The following is a 22,053-nucleotide window of genomic DNA, read 5'->3' as shown; positions in this document are numbered from 1 at the left end:
CCCCAAGCTCTGGAGGCTTTAATAAGCACAGGCACTGAACGTCAATAAGGAAGATCAATACAAAAATGACAAGTGCCGTCTCGGAACCATCCTGGGAGTGGAGACCTCATTTGGGCCTTGGGTAAAATATCCACACGTCTATGTTGGGACTAAAGCTAGAAAGAGGACAGTCACCTTTATGTTTCATTCCTGGAGCAGTAAAGCGTGGCAATAAATCAACGGGAAGGGGATCAGTGTCTGGCTGTATAACGTGGAACAGATATATTTCCCCCATGTAAGTCAGGATGGCAGGAACATACAGAGCTGTTTTAGACAAGTCCATTGTCTGCATTGATTGGAAGAGGCTCTCCGGGGTTTTGGACTGGGGACATTTTCCAGCCATTCCTGGACATGCCAGAGGTTGGACCAGGGACCTTCTGAATGGTCTACCAGTGATCGGCAGCTCTTCTAGTTAAGTAGGGCTGGCTGGCAAAGTCTTATGCAACAAGTGCAACAAGCATCAAAGCGGCTCAATAAATATGCACCAATGAAGTATTATTCAAATGCCTATGCCCTACAGGAGCTGGTCTACTACTATGCATTTATACTAGAGATGGGGAATGTGATCTTCCAGATGCTGATGGACCACAAGTCCCGTCATCCCTGCTGGACCATGTAAGCATGGTCAATGGTTAGAGATGATGTAGTACAGAATATCTGCGGGGGGCATCATGTTGGGGGAAGGCTGGTTGAGAGACTTATTTTTATTCAGAGCGGATGCTCAAGAAGTTCAATTCTCTGTGGGTCTTCAATTTCTACACTTGAACACAAAATAAGCAGAGGCTTATGCCCGTTCGTTAAGTAACTACATTTCAATTGGATGAAATGAGTTTCACGTACCAGGAATATTAGTAGGTGGCTTAAATCACCACTAACCAGAGAGCTGCAGAATTATCTTAATTGTGGCGGATGGAAAAATTCTTGCAAAATCTTTTCCTCAAATTGCATGTGAGCGAGAACATCGATCTTTAAGTTTAAGAGCCAATGGTTTCACAGTCCCAACAGCAGGTAAAATCTCTCCATCTCAATTGCAGGAAGGCCAGTTCAATAGTGTTTACTCAGCTTCGAACTGTAAGTAACAAAACCACTGAAGACCACTTATATTAGTCATTTACCACCCACTGTGATAGGTTTAGCCTGTTTCTTTGTTCAAAGTATCGCCAAACTTGCAATACTTCTTGTTATAGTAATGTACTAAATGCACCTTTGCACTGAATATACCCATGAAAAGATTATCTTGATTCAACTCATTTACCTCCAATCAAAACTGCTTGATTGTGATGCACGGAGGGAAACTGAAAAAACAATCCCTTAGCGTCAAAGTGGTGAATGTGGAGTCAGCATACTTTTTTCAAAAACGGGATGGAGCAGAGGAACCTCCTATCATACAGTAGCCATGGCTTGTCTCTACCTGGCAGAAATTCCAACTAAGTCATCAGAGAACAAAGCCAGGGTCTATCTGTATAATTCAGCTGATTTCACTGCTGTGCTCTTCTGTCTTGCTGAATGCTTAAACCAGGGCTGAATGACCCGTTGCCTTCCAGATGCGAACTCAACACATACCTCTTTGACAATAATCATTTCCCTTTCTAGGGTCAGATAGGTCTAGAAGGCTAGGCAATGTTCACACAGAATAGGAAGAAAGCACGGAGGTTACAAAATGCAGGCACACAAAAACCAAGGCTAATACATTCTATCTAAAAGGCAATTGATATTGGGACAGTTAGTGCAGAATCTATATCTATATCTATATCTATATCATCTATATCTATATCTATCTATATCTATATCTAATATTCAATCAAATATCACAATGTTTGCATCATTGTTGAACTTTAACTTCCATCAGCCTCGGACAGCATGACCAATGAGAAGAGATGATGGGCACCATTGTGCAAAAAACCACTGGAAGACCACAGGTTCCCCATCACGATTTTTAAATAGTTTAGCACAATGTGCACAAGCCTGCCCTCTCATTGAGGACTGCATGCTCCGCTCACCCTTTCTTCCCATGTGACTGCTTTTAGTTAACAGAAACTTCCCATGCTGCCCAAACTGAAAATTGTGGTTAATAACAACTATGGTTTGTTTAAAGAAGCCAGTTTTCATGAACAGTGTTTCAAAATGACATGTTTGAAACTACCCAGAGTTACTGTTAACCACAGTTTGTTGCACCTGGTGGCAAGATAAACCATGGGTAAGGGAAGAGGAAAGCTTCTGAATTTCTCCTCAGTAGGAGAGGCTGAGAGGGAGTATGCAAGCTCAGGAGGCGGCCATTTGGGACTGTGCATGAGCAGGGAATTATTCTTATGATTAATTGCCACAAAACACTCAAGAGTTATGAATTGACTTATCTGACATTTAAAAGACTGGGATAGCTCCAACTTGAACAAAATTCTTGAATGTGTAGTGAGGCCCTGTGGAGTCTTAAAATGCAATCAGGCGACTTCAGGCCAGCTCTAGTCAAAAGGGACTTCTGATGCAACATTTTAAAGGGAAAGTGAACTTTGGCATGCAGTGCCGGCGATCTGGAGAGGTATACATAAAAACCTTACAATAAGTTTTACTTTGATTATGCACCAAGTGTGCTGAAAAACACAGAAATAAGGTCACGGAAACTTCTTCCAAAGAAGAGCTTATCTGGGCCACTTTTTGTTGATAATTGGCAATCTCTGAAAAACTATCACTTGGAAGTGCTCAGAGCTTCCTTCTGCCCTGTTTTCTTTCTGCACACATAATGCAGTCCCAATGCAGCTTCCAAAAGACAAACACAGTTTTGACCTTAACTCCCTCTTCCTTTGCCACTAGAATGTAATTAATGTCATCTCAATATTTAACAATTTGTGCTGCTTCAGCCCTTTTAATCGGAGATAATCCTAAATGAGAGCAGAAGGATGTTAGTCATTCTGGAGACTACTGCTTATGCTCATGAATATGCCAGGACGTTTCCACAGAATGTGAAGATAAATTATAATCAGGTCACTTCAGGACGAGAATGGGGAATTTTTAAACGGGATAAGATGCTGAACCAATTTAAGCTTCCAAATTGCATCAAGATCATTTTAATTTGGGTGTGTGTGCCAAATTCTTTTTATACTTTCATAGAGGGATTTAAAGATTTTATTTTCCTGCTCTTGATATCCCCCTTTGCCAACTTTTGTATCAACAATACAGAATCCCTCCTGCAGTATATTGACTTTCAGTGTCTTCAGTTCACATAAAATCTTAGGTGAACTTTTCATTCACCAGGTAAAGTGGTTTACTTGTGCAAAAGAGCCATGAACGAGTAGCTTTTAGATCTCCGGTACACTAATTTCTCTAACTTCTCATGTTTGAGTACTCGGAACACTGAAAATCGCAGAGGCAACTGCAGCTGAGAATCATGAAACTCCCCTGCTCCTTTTAGGGAATGAACAATATGCTCTGAGAGAAAAAGACTCCACAAATACATCCAATGTACTGTGTGAAATGTCCTCCCGCATTCCACCAAGATATTGAAGCAGGTTTTGAAATGAAATTGTTGAAAAACTGGAGTATCACAGATCAGAGTTGGAAAGCACCTCAAAAGCCAAATTGTCCAACCCCCTATCAAAGTAGGAAATACAGCTTCCCTGACAGGAGACCATCCAGCCTCTGCCAATAAACCTCTAATAAAAGAGCCTATCACCTTCTGAGCAACCTGTTCCAATGCTAAATCGCTTTCCCCATCAGTTTCCCCTAACACTTAGTCAAAATCTTCCTTCTGCTAATTTGAACCCATTGTTTTAAGGTTCTGATAACCCTGGGTTTGTCTCATGACATGTGGTGGCATTGTGCTCAAATAGTGGTCAGCACTTGAGCAATTATTTGCTAATGCTAAGGTAAAGGTAAAGGTAAAGGTAAAGGTAAAGGATCCCTGACAGTTAAGTCCAGTCATGAACAACTCTGGGGTTGCGGTGCTCATCTTGCTTTACTGGCTGAGGGAGCCGACGTTTGTCTGCAGGCAGTTTTCCCGGGTCATGTGGTCAGCGAAACCAGAGCAGCGCACGGAAACGCCGTTTACCTTCCTGCCGGAGCGGTACCTATTTCTCTACTTGCACTTTGACATGCTTTCAAACTGTTAGGTTGGCAGGAGCTGGGACCGAGCAATGGGAATTCACTCCGTCGTGGGGATTCGAACCGCCGACCTTCTGATCGGCAAGTCCTAGGCTCAGTGGTTTAGACCACAGTGCCACCTGTGTCACTTTGCTAATGCTAGCAGGCCTCAAAACTGAGTTGCATGGCTACAATTTGCGATACATTGAAGATGGTTGCTGGAGCTGTCTTCAGGGAAATGTCACTGAGAGATCACTCTGGTGCATTACAGGCTTCACACTTTTGAAACATCATGAAACATCAAGACAGTACGTCTAAAACCACACTAGTGCCCTGCTCCCTCCTTACTCGACAGCCTTCCCTAAACCAAATTCCTTGTTCATTTTGCCACATCAAAATGCTTAAGGGAATGTTAATGAGATCCTCCTAAAAGAAAGCTAATTATACTAGCAGCTTTCTTCTAATGACACCCCTTAGCTGTTAACCATAAAGGATTATTTCTGCTACATAGATGAGATATTTCTAAAACATGTGGGAGAGCAATATGAGCAGGGCAAGAGACACTTGGGCTTGTATGCAACTAAGTCATTGCATGAGTGAAATGGCATTGTGCAATGGAAAACCACCTGCACCTACCCCAAATCTGCTCCGAGATTTTACTTAACCTTTTTTCCATAGCAGATTTGAGTGCGGGACAGGGGGCACACAGGAGAAATAAAGGGAGGGGAGTTCTGTTGTGTTATCCAACTATAGTGGTATCTCGGGTTAAGTACTTAATTCGTTCTAGAGGTCTGTTCTTAACCTGAAACTGTTCTTACCCTGAAGCACCACTTTAGCTAATGGGGCCTCCCGCTGCCGCCGCGCCACTGGAGCACAATTTCTGTTCTCATTCTGAAGCAAAGTTCTTAACCCGAGGTACTATTTCTGGGTTAGTGGAGTCTGTAACCTGAAGCGTATGTAACCCGAGGTACCACTGTACTTGGCTAAATGACAGTTCTGACCCAGGCATGCAAGTATACCTCAAAAGTTGCCAAGGGACAGCAAACTCATGCCCAAATGGCTCAGTCAGTCCAGCATGAGACTCTTAATTGCAGAGTCAGGGGTTTGTGCCTCACTCTGGGCGAAAGATTCCTGCATTGCAGGGGGCTGGACTAGATGTCCTTTCTGGCCCCTTCCGACTCTACAATTCTATGATTCCCTTGCCCTTCTTTCTTTGGAACAGGAATGATTATACATGTCTTTCCCCATGGGAATCTGGTTGACCACTGTGAGAGCAGAGTGCTGAACTAGCAGGGCTCTTTGCATGTCTTGTTCTAGCTGTATGCGGAAATCATTTGCAAAATGCACAGTGACTTCAATAGTGGTCTCCTAGTGCAGGCGATACTCTTGGAAGTTCTGCATCTACAGAAATGGCAAGGAGGCCAATATGGATAGTATCCCAACAGGAAGCAGAAGGGATATTCACTGGAGCTGAAATTCATGACGACACAAAACTGGCAGTGCAAGTAGGTGCAGTAGTGTAAAGTATTAGAACTTGGGCCATGAGGCTTCTTCAGAAAACATTTAGATTTCTATAAATGCAGCAGTGAGGCTCCTCACGGGGTCCCTGCCATGGGAGCATATTCACCCAGTACTTTACCAGTTCCACTGGCTCCAGGTGGAGTATAGGGTCAGGCTCAAGGTGCTGGTTTTGACCTTTAAAGCCCTTTTTGGCTTAGGGCCCTCGTATTTATGGGACCGCCTCTTCTGGTATGCCCTGCAGAGGACCTTAAGGTCCATGAATAACCATAGTTTAGAGGTCCTGGGCCCTAAGGAAGTCATACTATCCTCCACCAGGGCCAGGGCCTTTTCAGTGATGGCTCTGACCTGGTGGAATGCTCTGTCGTACAAGACTACGGCCCTTCAGGATTTAACCTCCTTCTGCTGGGCCTCTAAGACAGAGCTATTCCGCCTGGCCTTTAATTTGAATTCAGCCTGATCTTTTATTTCTCTTCCCTTCTCTTCCCTCCCCCTCCACTTTTATGAAGATTACCCGCTCTGAGACCCCACAGCTAATTCTCCCCTGGCCTCCTCGCTGGCCCAAGTAGGACTAATTCAGCCAGCTAGCCCCGGTGACTAGCTAATGCTTATTGGATGGATTTCCCCCAAATTGATTTTTGAACTTTGAATTTTATTGTTATTCATGCTTTTATACTGTATTTTATGCTGCTTCTATGTTGTATTACAATTAAGTGTTTAAAATTTGTTGTTAGCTGCCCCGAGCAGGGCGGGGTATAAATAAAATTTATTATTATTATTATTATTATTATTATTATTATTATTGCCATTAAAAATGAGTGAAAATGGAAAGTAGTAAAGATTCTCACTAATGGCAAGGAATAATCAGCGGTTTGTTTTATCCGAACCATTTTATTTTTTTTAAATCTCCTCTCTGGTGTTTTGGTTTTCATTATTATAATTTTTTACTCAAAAGTTACATGCAGCTCTACAAAGGACAGTAAACAGAATTGATGTGAGTAAAAGTTTCCATGCAAAAAAAGTAAAATGGACAAAGTCGTGTGTTCTCACGAGGAATATAAACGCGTGTGAGTAGTTCATATGATTATCAGTCGCACAAAGCAAACACTTGAATTAAACTGTCTTGCGGAAATGAAACAGGCTAATGATGTACAGGCAATAAATAGACTTTGAGCAAAATTAACTATGCACAGCATGGTGAGGTTTATTTAAAATCAGAGGAGACATTTCAAGGATGTCAAGAAACAGAAATGTAAGCTAAAAGCGTTCCATGAACTAAAACGGATGGTAGCAACCAATTGTTTGTGCCACGTTCCTGCCAGAAAGCACAGGAATTTGATAAACCTTGCTTATTTTGAGACATGAAGGAGAATATCACCAGAAAGCATAGCAAAGACTGAAACATTTGAAACCTAGAAAGCTCAAGAAGCAGGCTTTTTTTGGGGGGGGGGGGGGGAGAAGCTTCCCCCTCTAAACTAAACCAGCATTAACCTCCTGCCACTGGATGGTGTTAGAGAACTGTAAACAGGTTTCCAACGCAAAGCTATCAAAATAATCTGCACTTCGCTTGCACGAAAGCAAGTTTGACAGAGAAAAGGCATGGGATTTGAAGAGAGATTTATACTGCCTTACTCCAGTCACACCGGATAATAGGGAAGATTTCCCTCAAATTTTAACTCTTGCAAAGTGGGGCAAAATGATGGACCGTTTTATTAAATACGCTGAGGAGCTGGGCACCAAACAAATTTGGGCCACTGATGGCCTGACAAATATACATCTGTTTTCCACATCATTTATTTACTATTTTTATTTATCAATTTTACTTTTAGAAGGCACAGTAAAGTTACTTTTAGATGCATACTTGCATCTGAAGATGAAAGATATGGCAAATGTCTGTGAATTTTCATTTCTCAAGTTTCAGATAAGTGTCCTGAATTATAAGAATACGTTCCCAAACATTTATTGCAGATCCATGGAGAGATTAAAAAAAGAAAGAAAAACATGTCAAATTTTCATGCAAGATGCTGCACAGAGTAAAACAATTATACAAAAACAGGGGGAGAAGCACAAGATCGGCAGTGCAGATCCATATACACTTAGGTTCCGCTATGCAAGCCTAATTCGTTCCTGAGAAACGGTTCGTAGGGCAAATATTTACATAGCAAGTTGAGCATTTCCATTATTTCCTGTGGGGAAAATTCTACTGTGTTCCCAACCAAGGAAGTTTAATTCCCAAACGATTTTAAAAAGTCCAGCAAAACCCTAAACCAGTGTTTCCCAACCTTGGGCCTCCAGCTGTTTTTGGACTACAACTCCCATCATCCCTAGCTAGCAAAACCAGTGGTCAGGGATGATGGGAATTGAAGTTCAAAAACAGCTGGAGGCCCAAGGTTGGGAAACACTGCCCTAAACAACAGTATTATTATAAGGAGAGATCGCACTCACATTCCCGCTGAGAGAATTGTTCAGGATGCTGAACAATTGCTTGCTGATTTGTACGAATGCAGGTCCCATCGTTCAGACCAGGTAGTTAACCTTTTTATACCTACTGCCCCCTGATGCATCTTTCCTGATGGTAAAATTTCCTGACCGCCCACCAGTGCTTGATGGAAGCCATAGAACCCCCTACCGCCCACCTAGAACCCTGAAATGCCCAGTAGTGGGCGGTAGGGACCAGGTTGACAACTGAAGGTTCGTATAATGAGTGTTTGCATAGTGAGACCTGCATGTATGAATGGTACGTGCCATTTGCACAAGGCCGCTGTACGCCCAGTGGCTAGCTGGCCCTTGTTTTGAATGGAGGACAAGGGGGAACACAAGTTAAACTGGATGGGTGCACATTAGGTAGCTGAATGGATGATTTGATCAAATGGAAGAAGTTGGGTAAGATATTAGTGGATAGTGCAAAAATATGGCCTGTTTTATTTTGGGTGGTATGATACTGTGCTGAGCACTGTGGCATTGGGAAGTAGTCAAGAGTCTTGTCTAGGCATTCACACAATTAGTATCATATACGGGGGAAGTGGGTATGCATAGTTTAGCTCCGCCCCCCTCCATTGCATCCCCATTACATAGCCCTGCGGTGGGAATCCCTTTCAGGTGATCGCAGTGCCTAGAGACAGGCAGTCAAGTCACATACCATATTTTTTCGTGTATAACATGCCCCCATGTATAACACAACCCCTATTTTGGGGGACTCAAACTGAAGAAAATGGGGGGAGATTGCTCAGAGCTGTTCAGGTTTTTTTTTTTTTGTGGATGATTGACCAGGGTTGTCCAGGTTTTTTGGGGTGGTGGTGGTAGATTTGTTGAGCTTTTTTTTAGGGGGATGTATAAAATGCCGAAATATCCCCCCCTAAAATGTAGGGGACGCGGGTGTCGCTGTGGGTTAAACCACAGAGCCTAGGGCTTGCCGATCAGAAGGTTGGAGGTTCGAATTCCCGCGGCGGAGTGAGCTCCCATTGCTCAGTCCCTGCTCCTGCCCACCTAGCAGTTCGAAAGCACGTCAAAGTGCAAGTAGATAAATAGGTACTGCTCTGGCGGGAAGGTAAACGGCGTTTCTGCGCGCTGCTCTGGTTCGCCAGAAGCAGCTTAGTCATGCTGGCCACATGACCCAGAAGCTGTACGCCGGCTCCCTCGGCCAATAAAGCGAGATGAGCGCCACAACCCCAGAGTCGGCCACGACTGGACCTAATGGTCAGGGGTCCCTTTGCCTTTACCTATTGCCGAAAACTGCTCACCTGTCTGAGCAGTGCTGCTGCCCACGCTCCACAAAAGCCGCCTATCAACTGTTTCTTCCCCGCCAAAAAAACAGAAAATGCCAGCCCTGTTACCATGGCAAAAACAAATAGACGCCAGAACTTGTCGCAGCCACCAAAGACATCGCAGACCGACCAATCCCACATCAACAAAGTGCACTGACCATGTATAATACGACGCCCTCCCATTTCTGAACGTGATCTTTTTTGGGGGAAACCTCGTCCAATACATGGAAAAGTACGGTATCCATAGCAGTGACCACAGGAGGAATGATTGCTGGGAGGAGCAGAAGGAGAGAAGAAACACCATGGCGCATGCAGCACAACTGGATGCCGTCATTTGCCCCAGCTGCAACAAAACAGCATTGGTCTCTGCAGCCGCAACAGGCGCTGCAACCTTCCAATGGTTTGACTTCACACTCCTCCACTGACAGACGGATGCCCACAACAACAACATAGCCCTGCTACCCTCCATGTACTGGGTGGGAAGTGTCTGCAGCAGGGCTCTGGCTGTACTTGTGGTGGATCACCAAGTGATTCAGAGACCCTCCCTCTCGAGATCCTAAATTGTGCAAGGAACCTCTGTAAGCACAACAGGCTCCCCACCTCACGTTTGTCTTTGCAAGGCGGGGAAAGTGGCTGGGCTAGGCAAGGGGGTGCGATGGGGCTTGATCCTCACTACGCCTCGTGGTGTGCGCTGCACACCTAAACAGGGCTAAAGAGTAGCACAGCTGCTCGCCTAGCAATTAGTCCTGGGATTCGTCATCTCTATATCTGGCTGCCATGAAGCCACATACAAATCTATGCCTTGCTTGATGCAGTGGGACAGTTAGTAACGTCCCTCAGCTTGTTTTCACTAGAGCTCCCCTACTCGTATTCCATGCCCCATCTTTTGTAGCATGTATCCGTCCGAGTCCAAAATGTATACCTTCACTATTAAGCATGGATTACTCAAAAAGGTGCCTCTTAAATCAGGCTTCCTCAACCCTGGCCCTCCAGATGTTTTGAGACTACAATTCCCATCATCCCTGACCACTGGTCCTGCTAGCTAGGGATCATGGGAGTTGTAGGCCAAAAACATCTGGAGGGCCGAGGTTGAGGAAGCCTGTCTTAAATCAATAACAAAATTTTGATGTGGAACAGCAGGGAAATGTGCTCAAAGGCATTTTCACCATGCTTGAATCAACCATTTATTCTGGAGCTGAACACCTGCGTTTGTCAGATGTCGAATTTTAACTGCCTTGTAGTGTCTTCTGCGGGAATCTGGTATCTACATACTGTAATAGGCGGATGTTCATCATCTGCATATGTTACACCAATGCATGGTCTAAGTGAGGCAGAAATGGAGGTGGGATGACAATGATCCTGGTGTGCCACATGCACTGAGTTTATGTGAATTGGTCCCTAACAACAACAACAACAATTTATTATTTATACCCCGCCCATCTTTCTGGGTTTCCCCAGCTACTCTGGGCGGCTTCCAACAAAATATTAAAATACAATAGTCTATTAAACATTAAAAGCTTCCCTAAACAGGGCTGCCTTCAGATGTCTTCTACAAGTCTGGTATTGTTTTTCTCTTTGCCATCTGGTGGGAGGGTGTTCCACAGGGCAGGTGCCACTACCAAGAAGGCCCTCTGTCTGGTTCCCTGTAACCTTACTTCTCGCAATGAGGGAACCGCCAGAAGGCCCTCAGTGCTGGATCTCAGTGACCGGGCTGAACGATGGGGGTGGAGACGCTCCTTCAGATATACTGGATCGAGGCCATTTAGGGCTTTAAAGGTCAGCACCAACACTTTGAATTGTGCTCGGAAACGTACTGGGAGACAATGTAGATCTTTTAAGACCGGTGTTATGTGGTCTTGGCGGCCGCTCCCGGTCACCGGTCTAGCTGCCACATTCTGGATTAGTTGTAGTTTCCGGGTCACCTTCAAAGGTAGCCCCACGTAGAGCGAATTGCAGTAGTCAAAGCGAGCGATAACTAGAGCATGCACCACTCTGGCGAGACAGTTTGTGGGCAGGTAGGATCTCAGCCTGCGTACCAGATGGAGCTGGTAAACAGCTGCCCTGGACACAGAATAACTAAAGAGAAAGAGATTGTGGTTTGTTTATTCATTCAGTGGTGTATTAAGGAGATTTCTTATTCATTTAATACGAGGGAACAGGTGTGTCCCTGCATAAAAGTACACCTGCAATCAGAACTACTGCTTCCGCTAAAACGAATGAAGATATAGAAATTTGGTGTGTTGTGGATATGGCTAACTTAGGCTCATTAATTTCAATGGGTCTACTCTGAGTAGAACTTAAGTTGGATACAACCCAGAGCATCATGACTGAGGAAAAACCCTGTATTATTTTGCAATTGTGTCTATACTTTGTGTGAGCAATGCTGGCTTTAATCCAATACTTTTAACTATTTGCTATGAAAATCCTGTTAACAAAAAATTGCTAACGGGGAGCTGCTCTTTCCCAGCACAAACGACTACTTCAAGTTAAAATGCAAAATACACAGTTCTTCTAGTCAACCTGGCTCCTAAAAAAAAAGAAATGGCTTTTCTGCTAGAAAATTCATTCTCTCTCTCTTCTCTCTTTTATCGAGCAAGAAAATACATGTAATTATAAAGTTACCATTTTCAAACGGGAGAATAATCCTTTCTTTATCCACTGGTAAAACAGCTGGTAATTATTATATAGCTGGGAACAAAGATTTGTCCAGAAAATCCAGCTAAATCAAGACAGATCTGACTGATTAAAACTTTACTCATCCAGACATTTGTAATACATTGCATGTGGGCAAATAGTCTTTAAAGTCCAGGGCACAAATCTGTAAAGATTTATGGGAATAATCATGAACCTTAAGTTAGGGGGGAATGTGCCAAATGGAAAACACAAACCACACTAGGTCCCTCTTCACCATCTTATGAAGATGTATTTTATTGTATCTGTGGACTCCAGTATCTCCATAAAAAAATAAGGAATTATTAATTTTAATTAATTTTAATCTCGTTCCACGCGTTGGGAAGTTCAAAGAAGAGCAGATAATACGATTAAGGGTCTGCGATGGAGGATCAGCTACAAGGGAAGATTAAAGAAACTAAATCTACATGCATATCAGCCAATGATTACGAAACTTGAGGGTGGATGTTTGGTGTCACACGATTTTGGCCTACAAGTATAGTGCTGTTCAGATGCAGATTGTAACAAAACGATGCTTCCGGTGATCCAAAAACCCCAAAATAAAAATGAAATATAGAAAGAGTAAAACATTGGAGATCTTTACATGTGGGGCATCTTTCCTCAATGAAAGGGATGTTCTGGAAGACCCCGAGGACCTTTTTCACAAGTTGGAGAGATGGCCACCAAGATGGCTTTAGAAGATTAGATAAATGAATGATGGATAAGGCTATCGATGGCTAAAAGTTATGATGGCTGCGCTCTACCTCCACTGTCAGAGGTGCTGTTAGCCAGAGGGCAGAGCCCTGAATGCCATTTGCTGGGAATCACAAGTGGGGGAAAGGGCTGTTGCACTCTGGTCTTGCTTGTGGGCTTCCCATAGGCATCTGGTTGGCCACTGTGAGAATAGGTTGCTGGACTAGACAGGGTTTTTGTCTGGTGCAACAGGACTCTTCTTACATTTCTCACCCACATCTGCTCTAGGATGCTCTCTACAGGATGCACACAAAATTAAACAAGTTATGTACAGTGGTACCTCGGGTTACATACGCTTCAGTTTACAGACTCCGCTAACCCAGAAATAGGGTTAAGAACTTTGCTTCAGGATGAGAACAGAAATCGTGCGGCAGCAGTGTGGTGGCAGCGGGAGGCCCCATTAGCTAAAGTGGTGCTTCAGGTTAAGAACAGTTTCAGGTTAAGAACGGACCTCCAGAATGAATTAAGTATGTAACCAGAGGTACCACTGTACTGTTCCTTCTCTCTCTCTCTCTCTCTCTCTCTCTCTCTCTCTCTCTCTCTCTCTGTGTGTGTGTGTGTGTGTCTGTGTGTGTGTGTGTGTGTGTGAGAGAGAGAGAGAGAGAGAGAGAGGGAGAGAGAGAGAGAAATCTCGTTTCAAAGGCCCCCAGCACACACACAAAAAGCTGGATAGAATTTTCAGTAATTTGTCAAAATTTATCCACTCAGAAGGGCATTTAATATGCTTGCAAATTTTATCCACTTCTGTCAAACAGAAATAAGTTATGGGCAACAGTGAATGAGGGAAGTGTGAAGTTTCTTTTCTTCTGAATCAAACTGAGACCCTGAGGCTTCTGAATGTTGCTCCTTTCTGAACCACTGAATTGGAGTCAGAACTGAATGTGTGGTAGGTGTGCAACCCTAATAATAATAAAAAAGGTCAACGTATGCAAAGGAATGTTGTAGATTTCAAACTTACCTTCAAGTCTGACCACTAGAGGCACTTTCAGTTCAAGCTCTCGGCAGGCTTTGGTGATGCCGTTGGCTATAATGGCACAGTTGACAATCCCACCAAAAATATTGACCAGAATTGCTTCAACCTGGGGGAGAAAAAGAAACATGCTGTCAAATTTGTTAAAACGTGTGCCTTTTAAAATGGAGGCGTAAGGCAGTAGCAGTAGATGCAGCTACTACTAGAAGTGGATGGATATGACCTGAGCCAGTGGAAGCCTGTGAGATTCAACATATAGTGTGCTGGAAAAGTTAATGTAGATTTCTCAATATTATGCAGTAATGGGTGAACTCCCCGCAGTCTGAATTGGACAGGCTTAGATAGAAGTTTGGCTGCTTTCTCAAAAGTCAGAAGCTTATTTTCTGAGCCAATTAGACTTCAGAAGTTGTCCTCACCCTTTGTCCTATTTGCCGCCAAAGTGGCCCTGGGGAAAACTACAGTTCTCAAAAGCCACTTTTCCTTTTGGAGAAAAAAGATATATCACTTCCTCTTCTCTTTCCCTATAGCAGGGATGGAGAACCTATGTCCCTCTAGATGTTGCTGGACTACAGATTCCATTATCCATGACTACTGGCCATTTTGGCTGGGACTGATGGGATTTGGAGTCCAACAACAACCACTGCAGGGGACATAGGTTAGCCACCCCTGCTCGAAGGAATGTAAAGCAGTGACATAGCTCTGTTACACTGCATAGGGGAAGGCAGTGATTATTCTCCAGGTCCTATTGAGAGGCAAGCTTTAACAAGCGCCTGACATTTTTTCTGAGTGTGGCTTTTAAGGACTGGTCTGGCATCTCTAATTGGAAGGGAAGTGGGGAGGGATATTGAGAATTCGGCAGGCAAGCCAAGAATTCTTTTCTAGCTTGAATTAAAATCTGAGCTGGAAAAGCTTGCCTTTTCTTTAAGGAGATCTTTATGAGCTCCAGGAGCTCATATTTGAGTATCAGAGAACTTAACTGGCTTTTGTTGCCAGACTTAAAACCGAAGAAAATCTTTCAGATTATTAGGGACCAGCTGGCATACTCTTGATGTGAAAGGTCTGGGTTCTTGGTTTTACAAAGCCTTGAAATGTTTGAGTTCTGGGTTCAGATGAGTAGCTGTGGGAAAGCCAGATAATTTCAGATGTAATTTTCCATGAATAAAATTGTGGTAATATTGACAAACATCAGTAAACGTGTGATGAAAATGCATAAGGTAATGGACTGAAGTACTTTGAAATATATAGTATATAGGCTGAGCTTTGAGAATGGTGATTAGTGACTCAGCCAGACCTTCTGACTTAAGATTGCCCTGTATAAATAGGTTCTTAAGAGGCCTTCAGTGCCATCCGTCTTGGTAATCTGCATAATTTTCTCGTTTGTTGCAGAATATGCACCTATAGGTCGCACTCCTGTTACTGGGAGATTTGCATATCCAGCAGTTAGAAACACAGTATATAATACCTGAGAAAATGCAAAACTTCCCCCAAGGTTTTGCCATCTACTGCTTATTGTGATTGCTTTGTGGAATGAGATGGCGCAAGTGTCACGGACAGCTGCTGGATAATGTATGCCACGATTAGTGAGCAGCGGCGATGTCCCCTGCAATGGCTCTATTTTGTAAACTCCCCCCCTTTTTAAAAATGCTTATTCCTCTTCAATTCTTTTGAGGTGTTAACACTATAATTATAACGTGGGAGATCTCATCCAGTTGTTAGATGGGGGATTCAGGAAGATAAGCTTTCAAAACAAATCTCCAGAGTTATGTGAACCTTTTGCTCGTTAATCATATTAAAATAATAATAATAATAATAATAATAATAATAATAATAATAATAATAATAATAATAAATAGAAATCATCTACGCTGCCTGCTCCGTGCACATTGAGTCAGGTTTCAGAGATGTGGTTATGCCAATCCAAGAAAGCTGTCCTTTCTCACTCTATAATGTGCGACAAAATATACAGTGGTGCCCTGCAAGACGAATGCCTCGCAAGACGAAAAACTCGCTAGACGAAAGGGTTTTCCATTTTTTGAGTCGTTCTGCAAGACGAATTTCCCTATGGGCTTGCTTCGCAAGACGAAACGTCTTGCGAGTTCTTGCCAGTTTGTTTCCTTTTTCTTAAAGCCGCTAAGCCGTTAATAGCTGCTAAGCCGCTAATAGCCCTAAGCCGCTAATAGCCGCTAAGCCGCTAATAGCCGTGCTTCGCAAGACGAAAAAAACGCAAGACGAAGAGACTCGCGGAACGGATTAATTTCATCTTGCGAGACACCACTGTACCACAATAGCCAGAAAATGGGAAATTGCACTGGTATTCTGCAAAGTGTAACATGTGACCAGGTTATGCTCTGAGTGCTTCTGAAGAAAGCGCCATCAACAGACAGCTAGTTCCTACACTTTAAAAGTGACAGGAAAATGTCCACAAAGGAACTCAACAGCAGGAGAGCTCTTGCTATCAAGGGGATACCTCTCTAACACTGCATGGGGCTTATCAACAATTCAGGCCAGAAATTCCACATCAGCCATTCATGAAGGCACAGCATGTTTCTTAAAAATAAACTTCACTTTTGGTCGGCCTGGCTCATACTTTTTAAACCTTGTGGGTTTAAACAGCTCCCACTGATATGACTAAATAAACATGTGAGATCTGGGTAGCTGATAAGCGACGTTTGTGGCAAAAAGATTTATTTTTTAAAAACCCAGTACAGTGGAACCTCGGTTTTCAAACATAATCCGTTCTGGAAGATTGTTCCGACTTCTGAAACGTTTGAAAACTGAAAACTGAAAGCAGAAGCCTCAATACAATAAGGTAACTCAAAACGGAAGCTGTGTAGCATGTTCGGCTTCTGAAAATTGTTTGAAAACCAGAGCAGTTACTTCTGGGTTTTCGGTGTTTGGGAGCCGAAACATACGGTAACGGAGGCGTTTGACAACTGAGGTTCCACTGTACATTACTTGAATGTAACAAAGGAGAAAACATAAAGGCCAGACATCTTTCCCTTCTCTTTAGTCAATTGCCTGAATAATCTGAACCACAGTATTTAGCAAGTGGATTTTTGCTGAAATCACTGGGGCATATTCCACATTCAAAACAGAGGAGACTCACAGAGGTAAAGTACTTGTCCTGACGTGATAAACGGGGTAAGAAAATCCTTTACAATCAACAAGGAGAGGTAAGTGGTAGGGAGTTCATCACAACAGATTAATAGTTAAGTCCCACCAGGAAAAGGGCTGTCCATCAACTCGGAGGAATCGAAATTTCTGGTATGTAACTTACAATCAAATTGCCCTATGGAAATTCCCTTCCCATTTGGCCATTATTTTACTTGGACACATGCACATAAAAAGTTTCCCTGTGGCCTATCTGCACATCCCATGGAAGCTGCCTTAATTAACTCCACACATTCAATTTTACCACAAAGTTTATGTGCACCTGGGAACTATGTAGATCAGGTGAGTTCAGCATGGTACCACAAGTTCCTTGTTGTGACGTAAGTGAAAATTATCCAGTGTGCTTGGTGGTACAAATAGTGTACTGCATGAGAGATGAAGAAATAGGCCCCTAGCTAATGTGATGGTACACAATAGCCACAAACATTCTAACTACTTATGGGGAACATCTTTTAAGGAACACTGAAAATGACTAGAGCTCCCATGAGGAAAACAGAAAGTGGAGGAGCCATGAGCAGGAGAGGAGCTACAGGCAGGAGAAGCCATAGGCTGCTGGGAAAGCCTCTACTCTTCCCAGAGGAGAGGGGTTGTGAGCGGGAATCGCTTCCTGTGCTCGCGGGGGGGGGGGGGGGGGCGGTTGCTGAACAGCTTGGTGGGTTTCTGGATGAAACATCGGCTCTGGATCCATTCCAGTCCGGCTTCCGCGCTGGTCATGGGACCGAGACGGCTCTGGTTGCCCTAACAGATGATCTTCGTAGACAGCTGGATCGAGGCAGGTCGGGGCTGCTGATTCTTCTAGATCTGTCAGCAGCTTTCGACATGGTTGATCATGAACTTCTGGACCACCGCTTTGCCGACGTGGGGATCCAGGGCACAGTCCTTCAATGGCTGCGCTCGTTTCTCTCTGGTCGAGGGCAGAGGGTGGCGCTTGGGGGGGAATTGTCATCGCGCCACTCCTTGGTATGTGGAGTACCTCAGGGTGCGATACTCTCCCCGATGCTTTTCAACATCTTTATGCGCCCCCTCGCCCAGCTTGTTCGGAGTTTTGGGCTGGGTTGCCATCAGTATGCTGATGACACCCAACTCTATCTGTTGATGGATGGCCATCCTGACTCGGCCCCAGACACACTGACCAGATGTTTGGAAGCTGTGGCTGGATGGTTACGTGGGAGCCGGTTGAAGCTAAATCCTTCGAAGACAGAGGTCCTGTGGCTGGGACGGGGCGATATAGGATTGGGGGGGCAACTCCCATCTCTTGCGGGGGCGCAATTAGTGCCAGCACCGTCCGTTAAGAGTTTGGGTGTAATCTTCGACACCTCCCTTTCCATGGAGGCGCAGATTGCAGCTATAACAAAGGCGGCATTTTTCCATCTCCGCCAAGCTAAGCAGTTGGCTCCTTACCTCTCTCGCCCTGACCTAGCCACTGTGATCCACGCGACGGTCACCTCCAGACTGGATTATTGTAACTCGCTCTACGTGGGGCTGCCCTTGAGATTGACCCAGAAACTCCAGCGGGTGCAGAATGCTGCAGCGAGACTCCTTACGAGGTCTTCGCTGCGAGATCACATTCACCCGGTGCTATACCAGCTGCACTGGCTCCCGGTGGAGTACAGGATCAGGTTTAAGGTGCTGGTTTTAACCTTTAAAGCCCTATACGGCTTAGGACCCTCGTACCTACGGGACCGCCTCTCCTGGTATGCCCCACAGAGAAACTTACGGTCTTCAAATAAAAACATCTTGAAGGTCCCAGGCCACAGAGAAGTTAGGCTGGCCTCAACTAGAGCCAGGGCTTTTTCGGCTGTGGCTCCGATCTGGTGGAACACTCTGTCACAAGAGACCAGGGCCCTGCGGGACTTGACATCTTTCCGCAGGGCCTGCAAGACAGAGCTGTTCCACCAGGTTTTGGCAAGGGCACAGCCTGACTCCCTCCTTCGGCAATCTTCGCGGAGTTCTGGCCCAATGGTTGCCAGTGGCTTGAATTAATTAATTAATTTTAGAATGAATGATTTTAGAGTGTTGTTTATGCTGTACTTTTGTACTGTTTTATTGTTGTTAGCCGCCCTGAGCCCGGCTAAGGCTGGGGAGGGCGGGATATAAATAAAATTTATTATTATTATTATTATTATTATTATTATTATTATTATGGGTGGTATTCAGTGATGTTTGGCTCAAGACTAGACCCACTGAAAGAAATCAACCTAACTTAGTCATGTTCATTGATTTCAATGGGTCTACTCTGAGTAAAACAGAATACCACTCAATGTAATTTTGCCTGACAGCAGTAAAACAGAAGCTTCCTAGCATTAGAATGTTCTTCTCCATATTATGTCTGTAAAACAATCCTTCCATGCCAGAAATGGATTCATTAAAACTCTTCAGTGCTCTCTCAGATCAGGACCATTGTTTAGGATAAGCATATGCAGAATTAAGAGCACAAGGGAATGCTAAGCTTAGTGTCATTTTAATATGATCAAGATGGCACTGGTATCTTCCCATTAACTTCCTTTTCAACTAGTTTTTACTATATTCTTTTTGTGCTTCCCTTGCAGTCTAGAATAGTTTGTATCTTGCTTTTACATTTCCCTGCTAAATACTGCATTGAATACCACACTTGATGGCATAGAAGGATTACCACAGCGAAGCTCCCCTAGTCAAGAAATAAGTGATTGGAGCCACATAAGACAAAATGTGTGTAAAGGGATTTATGAAGGATAAGAATGCACTATGAATAGTCTCTGCTGATTTTGACCTTTCATTTAAAGGGAAGAAAAGACTTGCTTCTTAATCTCACGGTTGAGATAGAAAAACTTGAAAACCTTTTATATAGCTTCTTCAGAAAACGAAAACAAATAATCCAGAGATAGATGGAGTTGAAGCTACCACTGTTGGGAACCACTTTAATTAGAAAAGATTCAATTTCTGGACCTTCAGCAACATAAACTAATCCCACCTTCCTATTTCTCTGCAGATCACATATTTCGCCTTGGAATAGGCGAAATAGGACCATAATACCTTTTACACTGGCGCAGTTGGAAGCAAAGAGACTAGCTGGGGAAACTCAGCCAGATGGGTGGGGTATAAATAATAAATTATTATTATAATTATTATTATTATTATTATTATTATTATTATTATTATTATTATTATTATTATTAATTCACCAATGCATGTAGGCTTTGAAATATTAAGAGGGCCTTATTGGTGGCTGCTCCCAGACTCTGGAACTCCCCTAGAAAAGCTAGACTGGATCTCTCCTTGTCGTCCTTTTGCCAGCAAGTGAAGACTTTGTTGTTCCAACAGGCTTTTGGGAATTGACTGCTTTAAGGGCTGGTGCCATGCTGCTTTTATTGTACTCATTGGTATATTTTAAACAGATTTTATATATGCAGATAGTTATGGATAATATGGACAGATTAGCTACATACGAATGAATTGCATGTCGACGCAAAATAAAATGGATAAATATGAAGAAATCTGGAACGAATATTTAAGCGATAAGGAGGATAGTGGTGGGAAGTAGGGGGAGGAGAGAGAGGTGGGAAAATATTGTTAAAAAAGGTGTAGTCATAGGTATATCAGTGTATTAAAATCTGAATTGTCAAATTGTGTTATTGTTATTATGGTTTTTGCTGTATGCGTCTTTTGCGGTTGTTGTTTGTATCGAAAAAACAATTAAATATATTTTTTAAAAAATCTATAAATGTTTAATTGTTTTAAATGATTGTGTTTTTTCTATATTTGTAGCAGCTCATATTTAAGCTGCCTTGAGTCAAGGGAAAAGGCGGGGTATAAATTAAAATAAAATAAAAATAATATCCTGAATGTGCACACATTTGCAGTTTTCAGCTATGTGTTTAACTTCTCTTTGTAAGAACCAGTAGAGCTTGCCAGGCATTGTGATGTCACAATGCTCTGTATTTCTCCATCTCCACTGCCCACGTCTCTGGTTGTGAGGGGCAACCAACGTGGACAAGTAAACTTCTATTATACACTACAGACAGAAGAGAGGAATGAAACGTGATTTCCAGCAGCATATGCCTGTTTAAAACCTTCTGGTTTAACTAATGTGCCAGCAGAGACATATTCAAACATTACATTATCTGATCATCCAAACCAGGCATCCCCAAACTCGGCCCTCACAAGGTTTTGGGAGTACAATTCCCATCATCCCTGACCACTGGTCCTGTTAGCTAGGGATGATGGGAGTTGTAGTCCCAAAACATCTGGAGGGCTGAGTTTGGGGGTGCCTGATCCAAACCATGACTTGGAAGAGCGGGAATAAGCTGTGCGCACACGTGCTTTATCCTTCCCTTTTCCTCTTCCCATTAACAGAAATCTTCCTGGTTTGTCAAAGTTTGCTACGATATCTGAACTGGCGAACTGGTTGGAGCAAATCTTCCGAGCCAGCTCTCATTATGAACCAGGAAGTGTTCTATTGAGCCAGTTGCTTGAGGAAAGGAAGGGGGTAAAGAAGTGTATCACAACTCAGTCGTGATATTCTAAAATGAATCCACTGAAAAGAAGAAGAAGAAGAGGAGGAGGAGGAGTTTGGATTTGATACCACTACCCGAAGGAGTCTCAAAGCGGCTAACATTCTCCTTTCCCTTCCTCCCCCACAACAAACACTCTGTGAGGTGAGTGGGGCTGAGAGACTTCAAAGAAGTGAGACTGGCCCAAGGTCACCCAGCAGCTGCATGTGGAGGAGCAGGGAAGCGAACCTGGTTCACCAGATTATGAGTCTATCGCTCCTAACCACTACACCACACTGGCTCTCCAGAGCTCTGTTGCCAACACAACTGAAAACCTTCAAACTTTTTTCTCTCTGACTTGTTCCTAACGTTGGGGCACTGGACCAGCTACATGACAGATCCACTTAAGAAAGCGTGTTTATATCATTAAAGATAAGGAAGAGGATTTTATGCCCAATATAGACACTTTAATTCCTAATGCAGCCCCCCTCATTTAAAGATCTGCCTTTTCAGTTTTCAAGCTGAATTCTAATCAGCTCCATTGGCAGCCACATGAAGAAGAAGAAAAGTATTTTGGAAGAAAATTAAATTTGGCACTGGATAACCGACATTACGTGTGCCTGGC

General features: G+C 43.5%; 1 protein-coding gene across 2 annotated transcripts in view; it reads right to left on the bottom strand.

The window, feature by feature from the left end:
• Nucleotides 1–22,053, bottom strand: part of SUCLG2 (succinate-CoA ligase GDP-forming subunit beta) — a 220,217-nt gene that overhangs the window by 4,280 nt on the left and 193,884 nt on the right. The window contains exons 10-11 of one of the 2 annotated variants that reach the window (XM_077925056.1): nucleotides 13,777–13,897; nucleotides 4,063–4,208 (exon numbers count right to left, since the gene is read on the bottom strand). In XM_077925056.1, the coding sequence (XP_077781182.1) occupies nucleotides 4,078–4,208; nucleotides 13,777–13,897 (252 nt within the window). In that variant the 3' untranslated portion in view covers nucleotides 4,063–4,077. Of the gene's footprint in view, nucleotides 1–4,062; nucleotides 4,209–13,776; nucleotides 13,898–22,053 lie in introns of those variants that run through there. The other variant, XM_028719446.2, reaches the window with a different exon arrangement.

Source organism: Podarcis muralis, chromosome 2 (genome assembly GCF_964188315.1).
Source record: "Podarcis muralis chromosome 2, rPodMur119.hap1.1, whole genome shotgun sequence".
In the NCBI taxonomy this organism is placed as follows: Eukaryota; Metazoa; Chordata; class Lepidosauria; order Squamata; family Lacertidae; genus Podarcis; species Podarcis muralis.
Note: the sequence above shows the minus strand (reverse complement) of the source record. Positions and strands in the feature narration are given on the sequence as shown.